At 39.3% G+C, this 11,167-nt stretch overlaps 1 protein-coding gene across 1 annotated transcript in view; it reads right to left on the reverse strand.

Annotated features, from left to right (window-relative positions):
• The window catches only part of adgrb2 (adhesion G protein-coupled receptor B2), a 143,341-nt gene extending 132,978 nt beyond the window's left edge, over positions 1–10,363 (reverse strand). Inside the window, exon 1 of the mRNA XM_040121623.1 lies at positions 9,475–10,363. Within this exon, the coding sequence (XP_039977557.1) occupies positions 9,475–10,363 (889 nt within the window). The remainder of the gene's footprint in view (positions 1–9,474) is intronic.
• Between the last annotated feature and the right edge of the window lie 804 nt (positions 10,364–11,167).

Raw genomic sequence — 11,167 nt, forward strand, 5'->3', positions numbered from 1 at the left:
CCCGGTTAAATCCCCTGGGATCTGAAAGGGGCTTGGTGCAGGGGAATGGATACTATTCTCTGCTATATTGTAGCCTTCTGTATATTTGTGCATGTGTTTTTTCATGCGTGTGCATGTGATCTATAATATCTTCAGTCTTTCTCCCTTGCTCTCAGTAACCTAGTGTGTATTCACCTTCAATTTTTTTGAGAAGACATTAGTGATTCTTTGTGTAAAATAACTGAATAACAAAGTTGTTCATAAATAAACAACTTGAAAAGCTCTTCTCTAATCTTCCATGCTTCATTTTTGCTACTATGAAGGTTTCTGAGGTTGTTTCCAGGCTCTTTATATAGAGTTCATCAATCAGTCAGTGATTTCATTTTTAAGTGTTGTGAGAATAACAGGAATTTGAGTTCAAGAAGGGATGTGTTGAGCTCAACTGTTAGTTGGGACTTTCCATGAGTATTAAGAGATAAAAGAGATTTGAATATATTGTGTTTTGGAAAAAAGAGGTTGAAAGATTAGAGAGAATAGATTTTTAGGTCTGAAACTATTTTTAATATAATTCAATATGACGATTATTATTCATCATTTAATTGTTTTGTGTGTAAAATGTCATTAAAAGTGAAAAATGCCTGTTATAATTTCCAATAGCCGAAAAGTGGCTTTTTCAAACATCTTGTTTCGTCTGACCAGCAGTCCAAGACCCCAAGAGTTTACTATCATGTGTGACAAAGAAAAAAAATTAAATCCTCACTTTTGAGAAGGTTGGAACCAGCAAATGATGAAAAAAAGCCAAGAATAATCGTTTAACAAAATAGTTGCAGATTCATTTGATGTTGATCGACTAAACTATAACTAATTGTTGTAGCTCAATAGACTTTGATATTTGACAGTGGAAAATAAATTCAACTATTTTACCCAATTATACATTTTTTGTAGAGTATTTTGTAGAAAATATTTGAAAAAGTTGAAGGTTGCACATCTTCTCTGAGTCACACAACAGACTGAAGTGCTGTATATAGAGAAAACAGAAACAACATCAGATGCCACTCTGACAAAGGGAAATTACCCGAAAAATGTGGAACCTTGTTATGTGTGTACTCACAAAATAAAACATTAAATAACACATTTATGACCAAGTCTTTCTATAGAATCTGAAGGCAATATAATAGACTTTAACCAGAAAATCTATATAACACTCTCTCAAATTTGGGCAAAGGATGTATATGTTTTAAGCTTTTTTGTTTTGTTGTTTTGTTCTACAGTATCGAACCTCTAACTGAACTCCACTTTAACTGTATTCATTTATAATTCTGTCTTCAAAACTGGAGGTATACATGTTGAATACTCTGTGTGCAGATGGTTGCTGTGGGAGGTAAAACACGACAGTAAGTACTGATGTTTGTGGTGCAGTAGAACACGTAGGTGTCAAGCAAACATGCCTAAACTGCAAATGTATTCTCCATTGGCAAGAAAAAAACATAATTTTCCTAGGGAGATGTTGCCAGTGCACAATACAGCTAGGCAAAGAGATCTATTTATTGGAAGGAACACAGTATATTTCCCCATTATTTTGATTTATGGCATTTTTAATAGCATCAACAGGAAGTTGACCGGTGTTGCACTGCCTGTGAAATACAGCCAAGGCAGGAGAGAGTACTATATACCAATCCACAATCCACCCATCCTTATCCACAGAGATATGTTGAGAAAACTGGAATGATTATAAATGACAAGGTGTGTATGTTTGTGAATCTTTGTGTGTGTGTATGTGTGTGTGTGTGTGTGTATGTGTAGGGGCTTTTGCTTGAGCATAAAGGGGCTCAGTACTGAGCCCGTTCAGTGAGAGAGCCATAGCTCATGAGCACAGAATACTAATCCTGTTGCCACAGTCAGCCTGAGCATACAGGCCTTCATTTGAGGAAAAATCACAGCTACTGTATTACACAGCAGGCATTACTCTTTGTCATCAGCAGTGGCATGTGTACTTTTTTCACTGCGTGTGCATGTGTTTGGGTAGAGTTAGGGGTTATTAAAACACTTGTATGTACTGTACGTCTGCAAAGTGTGAAAATAAACACCTCTCTCACCCATGCTGCTGAAGACACACACACACACACACACACACATACAAAAACACACACGCTTCTCTCTGCTCTAATTACCAGGAAGCAGATAGTATTCCATGAAGAGGGGATGAGCTGTCTGTGTGTGTGTGTGTGTGTGTGTGTGTGTGTGTGTGTGTGTGTGTGTGTGTGTGTGTGTGTGTGTGTGTGTGTGTGTGTGTGTGTGTGTGTGTGTGTGTGCGTGTTCGTAAGTGATGGACCACTTGCTCCTGCTAAATGCAAGGGTGATCTGGTCCCAAGAGTCTCAGCCAAATCCCAGTCCTCTCTCTAGGCTTCTCTCTCTCTCTCTCTCTCTCAATTCCCCCTTTCCCGCTTTGTCTCTCTCTCTATCCCTCCCTGATTTTACACATAAAAAACACAACCCACACATCTATCTGGGTTAATGAGAATTCCCAATGATTGCAGTGGAAGTGCTGTGTGTGTGTACAGGGAGCATGCCATGGGGAGGTGTGAATGTCAAGAGACTGAGGCAGGTTTCCGGCAACAACCTTTTTGAGGAAGAATTTGAAAACCTGGATATTGTACCATATGCTTACATCAAGATGGGGCTGGGAACAGTAAATGTCATAGTGATTTAGATGGCAGTACTTTAAATATAAAGATTTGCCATTGAGTGGAATTATTTGTAATTTCAAGATGAGATATAGGAAGGGATATGATCGAACATAGACTCAATTCACAAATATTACCATATATTCGAAATGCATAGGTGCTATTTCCTCATAATTTAAAGAATTTCAGAGAGTTTTATTTCACAGATTGCAACGAAAATGTAGTCACAAACCTGTTTTGGGGCCATTATAAAAAGGAAAACAATACAAGCTAATGAATGGCTCTGTTACTTAGTCTAAGTTGGTAAAAAAAATTTAAAAGAAAGACAGAAAAACACTGCATTAAAATACAAGTGTGTCTGTCCTTGTGCTGCTGCATCTGTGCTGACTGCAAAACCCCAGACTGCACATTCATTGGGGGAGTGGACATTGCTTTCAGCCGCTGCGTGCTACACCTTGCTAGCTCGGCATAAGCAAACAAATAAGTATAAGGAAGATTATCACTGGGCTTCGCATTGCAGCACCAAGTCCATTATTCATGCGTATACACTAGGCACTCACCAAAAAAGTGTCTGCAATTACTTTAACTCATGGCTAGCTTTTATTTACCAGTTAACTGGTAACATGACATGAAGCGGAACAAATGTTGCTGTTTACCTGCCTAGAATAATAATCGAACTTCTGATCAACACTGAGCGGTGGTTAAACTGTTGTCCAGAACTATAGATTTTTTTAATTGTCCTGATACACCTTTAATGGACATTTTTGGAGGCAATGGTTTGGAGAATGTGTACAGAATCTGTCGATTTAGTGACGTGTCGGGACCTCATAGCTTAACCTGTTTCTTTACGATTCAAAGAATTTACTTTTGACATCCTCTTGTTGTGTAGAGTGGTAAATGTCAAATTTCAAATTAATACTAAAAATCAAATTCTGATAGAGAAAAAAATAAACTACAGATAGCTGTAATTAAGATTTCTTTTATAATAATATTGGATGAAATGACTGATGTTTAACGTGAAAGTGCTCACTTGCAGTGACAAACCCACAGATAATTATCACCTGACTGCAGTTATCATCAACCCTGTGGAGCTTTATAGCTTCTTTTAATTCATTTTTTGGTTTTATGGCCCACAACTTTACTGTCTTGGTTTACTCTCACCACACTCACGGCGTCATTTTCGGCCAAATCAGGCAGCTAGCCATTGTCACCAAAAACTTATCGCAATATCACCGACTAAGGAAACACCTTCAAAATCAGTTATTACAGGTTTAAGAATGAAAACATACCAAAATACTCACCCTCTGACAAACTTTCGAGGAAGCTTTCACTTCCAACCTCAATTTAATGTGTGCAAGCCAACTAATTAAATTAGAGGACAGCCATGGTGGCTATTGCAGAATGATGGATGAGCCAACACATGCAGGATGGTGTAATTTTCGTGTGAATGATTGATGAATTATTGAGAACAATATAATTAATGCCATATGGTACATAAGGATATTCCTTCCATAAATGAAATTTCAACAGTATATGTCTTTACACCCAATAAAAGCTGATAACATTAGGAAGAATATCCTAACACTTCATGATAAATCTGATGTCTATGTGCAATTTTCAAATTAGGTAAGAAGCTATAGGCGGGTGGGGTGGAAGTGACGAGGTGACACAATAAGGAGCCCCATATCTTGATCAAGATATCAGCTCTAAACCCTTATGCCCTGTACATCTCAATCACAAGGAGATAGAAGGTTGGTAGACGTCCAACATACATTATGGTGACATATTCACTGCTAGGCTAGTACTGCTAGTAGTGATAGCACACATGCAGGCAGTTCATTTATGTTAACACATAAGCACAAATAGTTTATCCTCCTTGATCTATCCATAATTTTACTGTAAAATTACAAGCTAATATATAAATTACATATATTTCAGGGATCACAGAAGATAAAAATAGCTGACAACATAATGGATACTGTTTTTGTTATTTTTATGTCTTTGATAGTTCTTCGACTCAGTCATTGACACACTGATAACACTGTCATGGTTGATAAACCTGAGCAATTGTAGGAAATCTTCAGATTAGCTCTAAATGGAGCTAATTGGAAGTTGTCATATCATTCTGGTCTCCTGAGCTTATCTTTCTGAAATGTACTTTATCAGCATTTTATCTTCTGTATGTGCTAATATGTAGGATGTAAAGGCACAACCTCTCTTCCCTTCTTTCCACATTACTGCCACTTTAGTTGGAACCACATTTTTTTTCAAGCAAAATAACATTGCAAATCTGCCTCTGATTCCCGTAATCTTTTCCTGAAGGAAGGCATTCACAAGTGTATGTGTTTGTGTGAGCACCTGATCTGAAACTGCAGACCATTAGTGTGAAGATGAACTCTTTCAAAACAACACATAGCTGTCTTTGCTGTAGTTTATAACTCGAACCACGTGTTCGACAATTATCTTTTTACGGAAGGGATCAGCACAGTGGTTCTTTCAGTTTCAGGAAAGATTGAGAAGAACCCTATCACCCAACCTTCTGAAAGAGGCTTATAATATTCAGACTGACTCATGTTTAAAGGAACATGTATAAGCTCTTAGCTGTATAAACTGAGTAAATAAGCAGTGTCAGAATTTTTTTTCAGTTATAAATACTAGCCAAATGTGTTAAAAAGGTGGGGCAATTTTATCAGCAAAACACAGTCAGTCAGAGGATTTTGGCGGGAAATCAATGATCAGCTGAATTTGTTGATACTGGTAAATTTTGGCTGAAAAGGAAAAAAAATCATGGTTTTTGTAGAGGATGAGGAGGGAAAAGAAGGGTGGAGATCAATACGATCAAAATGTTATTGTGGTGAGGAGCAGAAAATTAGTCAAAATGAGTGGGTTATTCATAGCGGTATGTTTGTTTTTGCTCACATTCCACGTAGGTTATGAAGAAAATGTGTTTTTTTGGTTTTTTCAGTCACACAACATCTCATGGGCTCTAGAACTGAGTGTGTCTCTGAATGTGCCCGCTTCTGTGATTACATGTGTCTTTTAAGATTTGCATCATGAGCAGGGAAGTTACAAAAATTTTAAGAATCTGGCTGTAATGATCTAGTGCATGAACGTTCTGCAATTGGCGCTTGTGTTGTTCTGTGTATTTATACATTGCCAGTCATTAGCAAGTTAGGTGTTTTAGAATTAACAAGACCGCCCTCGATCATAGTAGCTGAGTAAAAGCCTAAAAAGAAATATGCAATAGGAGTGTTTCTTTTCAGCAACAGTATTTCTTGAACCTGTCACACCACACAGGTGTTTGAATTTTTTGTTGTTGTGTATCCTTTGTAATAAACTTACATGATGTGAGATTTGCAGTTTGTCCAGTACAACAGAGCTTTGCTTTAGAACTCATTTAATGTTTCAGACTCAACGTTTCGATGCTAAAGACAGATTAACACACACAAACACACAGATACATGCCCATATGTGATGCCTTTCTGTGCTAAATTTAAATCAGTGATATATACCTGCAGTAAGTAAATAGGTAGAAAAGAAATAGCAAACTTGTTTTTATACAGTGTAGCATAATTCTTCTTGCATTGTCCGTTAATACCCAATTTATATGGAAATGAAACAATATTCATTCACATATATTTTACATGGATATGTGGTTCAAATCTGTTCAGAGTCATAGTCACAAGTTGTACATCCACAGACTTGATGGACAAAGACCCAGGACCTCTCTGGGTCATAAGGACTGCAAATATAATGTCACAGTACTAACTCCACAGAGAAATTCTTCACTAAGCTGTGTACTCTTTTTAAATAGTTCCTTTCTGCTCCTACTAGGCGGATGAAGGACAAACAGGCTTGTGTGCTAAATACCCACTATTATTGACAGATTTCATTGGCACCGAGAAATGATGTCCCTACAGTTCACTTAATGCCATTGCAATACAAAGATACAGTATCCTCATGAAAACCCCTTTCTCAGCTTCAGGCAGAGAGATTCGCCTTGGGTTGTGCTGATACAGAAATAATACAATGAGTGTAGAGAAGGTCAGTCAGAGCCGCAATCGCAATAGCAAGTTTAAAAAAGAAGTTTGAAAGATTTTTTTTTTTCACAGTCCATCCAGTTTTCAGTTAAGAACACCTTCCTGTTACCATCTAAGTTAACCATTTGCTAATTTCTATTTGTATAAATTAATTATGTTTAACTAACATCTTCAGAAATCCAAAAGATTATCTATTATTTGAATATTGATATTTAAACAGTCAGTGTCAGGCTATTAATCTGCATTTGGTGCAGTGTAAGTTGTTGTATCAGTTTAACAATAACCATCCACATACAGTACAAACACAGGAATGGACAATTTATTCTGATTACATGTTCTGTCCATGTCTTTCCAGCTTTTGTCCGTTTCCTGCTTATTCAAAATAATCAAGATCAAATGTAGAAATGGTTAGCCTCTGTATCGAGATTGCACTGCCAGCCCTGAGATTAGTGGATGACCCCGTCTACCTCCTGAGTCACTAGCCTGATTTCCATCAAAATGTTGCACAAATGTTAATGGCGTTTCAACAAAAATTGACAAAACAAAATGTGAATTTAGCCTCATTTCCATCCACTACTTTTACATAAATATTAGGAATTGGTTTGTTGCGATAAACAGCTGGAGGTGATAATTTTCTAATTGGGTGCCATTACACCATTGGTGAAGAAAAGGGTACAACAAGATTACGTAATTAGAAGAGCACCAGTCATGCCTCAAACAGTGAAACACAATGTAGAAGGTTTATGTTTGTTTCATGTATTAATTTGAAGAACATTACTGTCTTCTCATTGTTTCACAAAGATCTGATGTTTTTCTCTGCTGCAATTCTTCATCTCCCCAACTGAAGCAGTAGCTTCAGTGGACATTTAAGTCACACGCTTCATGTATGTCATGATTTATTCAATAGATTTGTTTTAGGAAATATAGGGGTCAGGATATGTGTCATCACATCAATCAGATCAATTACTTTGCATTTGTAAGTGTTTAATTTTCTAAAAGCTGAAAGTAATGTTCTCTTGTCCGCATTGTTAACATAGGGCTTTAAAGGAAGGGTTGCAAAGTCAAAACATGAGAGAATGATTTCGAAAGGGGGCCAGAAAGAAACAGAGAGATTAGGGCGGAGTAAGCAAGCATTTAAGCTTTATTTATGAGTGCTTGTATTTTAGTGGAGAGAGTGAAGGGACAGAAGAAGAAACAGGATAGAGGCAAGACTCTGGCTCCCAATCTGACAGCGCAATGTTGGGTTTACAGTAACTCTGATATTTCAGGGTAATTAGGACATAGGGGAATTGTTTGGAAGAAAACAGTTTTCCACACACAAGGCCTGCCCACACTTCTTCAGGCTATCTTCTCATCAAGGGCTCTCCGTGGTTCACAGCAGTCTCTATGAGTGGTTAGTGATCTAGGATGACCAGCCACTAACCAATATGTATGCAACATCAGTGTCTTTGAGGTGTAGGATGCAAGAAGCCAACATAGCTTCCAGGCAGTTGGCATAAGTTTAATATCACCACAACACTAGGCATCAGTGTGCAGAGCTGCACTATCCATTTTGGCTTTTGTCTCAAGCAACAGTACATCATTTCAAGTCAAACTGGCAAAATACTTGTCTTCCTCTCTCCTCCTATGCCACGTCTCTTCTTCTGTCCCTCTCTGTCTCAGTCTCTGAGTATATTGGATGATAAACCCCTCACTCCCCACCCCGACTGACTGAATCCAGACAAAGATAACCTTCCCGTCAGCAAGGTAAGACTCTCAGTATGTGTGTTAGTGTGTTGTTCAAGGCAGGTCAAGTCTTGCCATAAGAATAATGGAGTTCTAATTAGTGCTATTCCTTTGGCAAACATGACCATAAGCCACCTAAAGGAACATTTTTATGTAATTCTGTGAACTACAAGACAAACTACAATGTCTCTCTGTACAAGTACATTCACTTCTACATTCATCTAATTTTATTACATCAGAGGAAATCTGGTGGCAGTGATGAATTGAAATGATTAGGCAAGCTTTAGCACAAGCAATTGTCCATTTCTGTTTGGATAAAGCACTTATCTATGTCGCCTAAAGGCACGCACACAGATTTATGCGGATGCACAGATGCATGCATATTCCCATGTGTTATGTGTGCCAAAGGACTTTATGCTTCCTGTTCAATTTATTGATGTATGAATGACCATATGCACTTGTGGGTGCATGGGTGAGAACCTGATCTTGTCCTAACATTATCAGAAGAGGGTTTCATATATAGATACACATATTCACACACAATCATTTGCAGCATGTAAACTGAAGTCTTTGGAGCCATACCTCTTGGCCACATGGGGAAATCTTTAAATATGGAACAGGAGCTTGAATTACTGACAGGCATTTACAAATCTTTTGATGGAAGATTTAAAGGGCCCCCTTTGAACTGCTTCATTTTTTAATTAAAAACACCAAAACAGAAAACACACCAAAACCAAAATTCAAATAATAAATTCACCTCACTGACTAGTATCAAAGGCCAGGGTAATAAGACAAACTTTTCTTGTGTATTTGCCACTGCAAGCTGGCTACACATATAAACAACTGCTTATATTTGATAAATTCCTTTGTGATTTTAACGGTGTATAGGCTTCGGTGTGCCTTGGAAATTTGTGTCCTACCATGTTGTCTTAAAAGGCATAAATAATATTCTCTGTGCAGAGATGTGTGCTCATGTGTAATGCAGTGAAAATGGCAAAAGCAGCACTGAAACACCATCTCATTGTCTGACGGAAACATAATCCTACCTTGTCGGACATCTCTGGGTGCTACGGCAATTGCATCATTGGAATGCAGCTCAGTGACACAGCAGTCATCAGGAACCAGGGAACCGTTGCTGAAGCTATGGGGTGTCTCCGGGAGCAACGGAATAGGTGGTGCCATGATGTTGTGGTTTGGACAGATACATCCTGTCTGGGTCATCCCGCAACCATCCCCATCAGAAAACCCCTGATCTCCATTGTGTCCTGTGCGTAAACACTCCTCGAACCATCGGCAGAGCACACCACAGGTAAACTGACTGGAGTTCTCATTATTAATGAGTAACACCTCTACCAGCCTCAGCTCCAGCAATTCCTTGGTTAGCTGAGGCTCATCAGCAGCTGGATGTCTAGTTAGACATAGTTGGACAAAGTTCTTATCAAACTGTAGGAAGGAGTAAGGTCCATCTGAGTAGGATTGGCTTCCACAGAGATCAATGACTTCCTGATCCCTGGCAGCGGCCGACTGTAAATGAAGGGGACAGCTTTGATTGGCCAGGTGGTGGTCAAGAGAGAGGAGCATGGGGGAGTGTGTCCGACAAATGATAGGGTGGCGGGTGAAGCGGAGGTAGAGGGAGTACTTGGTAGGATCAGGGTTTTCCAGGGACCAAGAACAGCCCGGTGCCCTGGAGGGAAACAGCTCCCTTAGGGAGAAAGACCCATAGAGCACCCCAGCTACAAGGCTGGAGCATGGTGCGGAGATGGGTGAGGGGGCCCCCTCTGCCCTGGTGCTGGGGATGCCATTGGCAGCCCCATGGGCAGCCTCAGCCAGGGCAGAGAGAGGAGCTAGAGCGAGGGCAGACACGGCAGCCAGGGCCCCAGCCACGGCCAGGAGAGAGGACAGCACAGACAGACACACCCCACCAGCAGTGTTCATCCTATGACATTCGTCCTGCAGGGGGACAGAGAAAAGAGAATGGGAGAGAGGGGGTTGTACATTAGACACATCAAGGAATATCTTCAAATGGAACTGATCAAAATCAACCTGACATGGACAAAAGAAGAACTTGTACAGGCAACACATAATACAGTACAATACCTCTACAAGTCTAGACCAAAAAACTAAATCTGGTCGGAAATATTTTCGGACCGATTTCTTACTTGCCTCAGAGAATAAAATAACTAACTTTTTGGCAGGTGTTCTTCTTCAAGCTCACACACACGCACTGTCAAAAACACAAACACTTCCCTGCTGGGCTGGATTAAAAGGGTTGATGACTTGGCTGTTGAGATACGTATTGTGGGGCATGATCTATCCTTTCCTGCTGATATGTGTGTACAGACACAGAAGCACATGCATGCAAACACACATACATAAAAATATACACACACACCAGGACCTGCTGAGCAGCTCCCCCAGGGCTCCAGCAAAATATTACCATCACCCACACAGTGAGGGTCCGCCAGCAGCCTGATTTTGACTCATACAAAACACACACACTCTGCTGAAGAAAACCCATATATAGCATATGCAGTGTTTAGTATTTTGCTTAAAACAACTTAATACCCACTACATTTTTGTATGCCCAATGTGTCTGCTCCTTCACCTAAGCATTTCAAGTGGTTCTACATAAATGTGGTTTGAGGATGATGTGTGGGAGATGGGAAATGTTCGCACCACTTCACCAATAACCTTATAGCAGACAAGCTCCTTTTAAACATCACTATGCTCTGAAATTCA

The sequence above is a fragment of the Xiphias gladius genome, chromosome 24, assembly GCF_016859285.1.
Source record: "Xiphias gladius isolate SHS-SW01 ecotype Sanya breed wild chromosome 24, ASM1685928v1, whole genome shotgun sequence".
NCBI classification, from domain to species: domain Eukaryota; kingdom Metazoa; phylum Chordata; class Actinopteri; order Istiophoriformes; family Xiphiidae; genus Xiphias; species Xiphias gladius.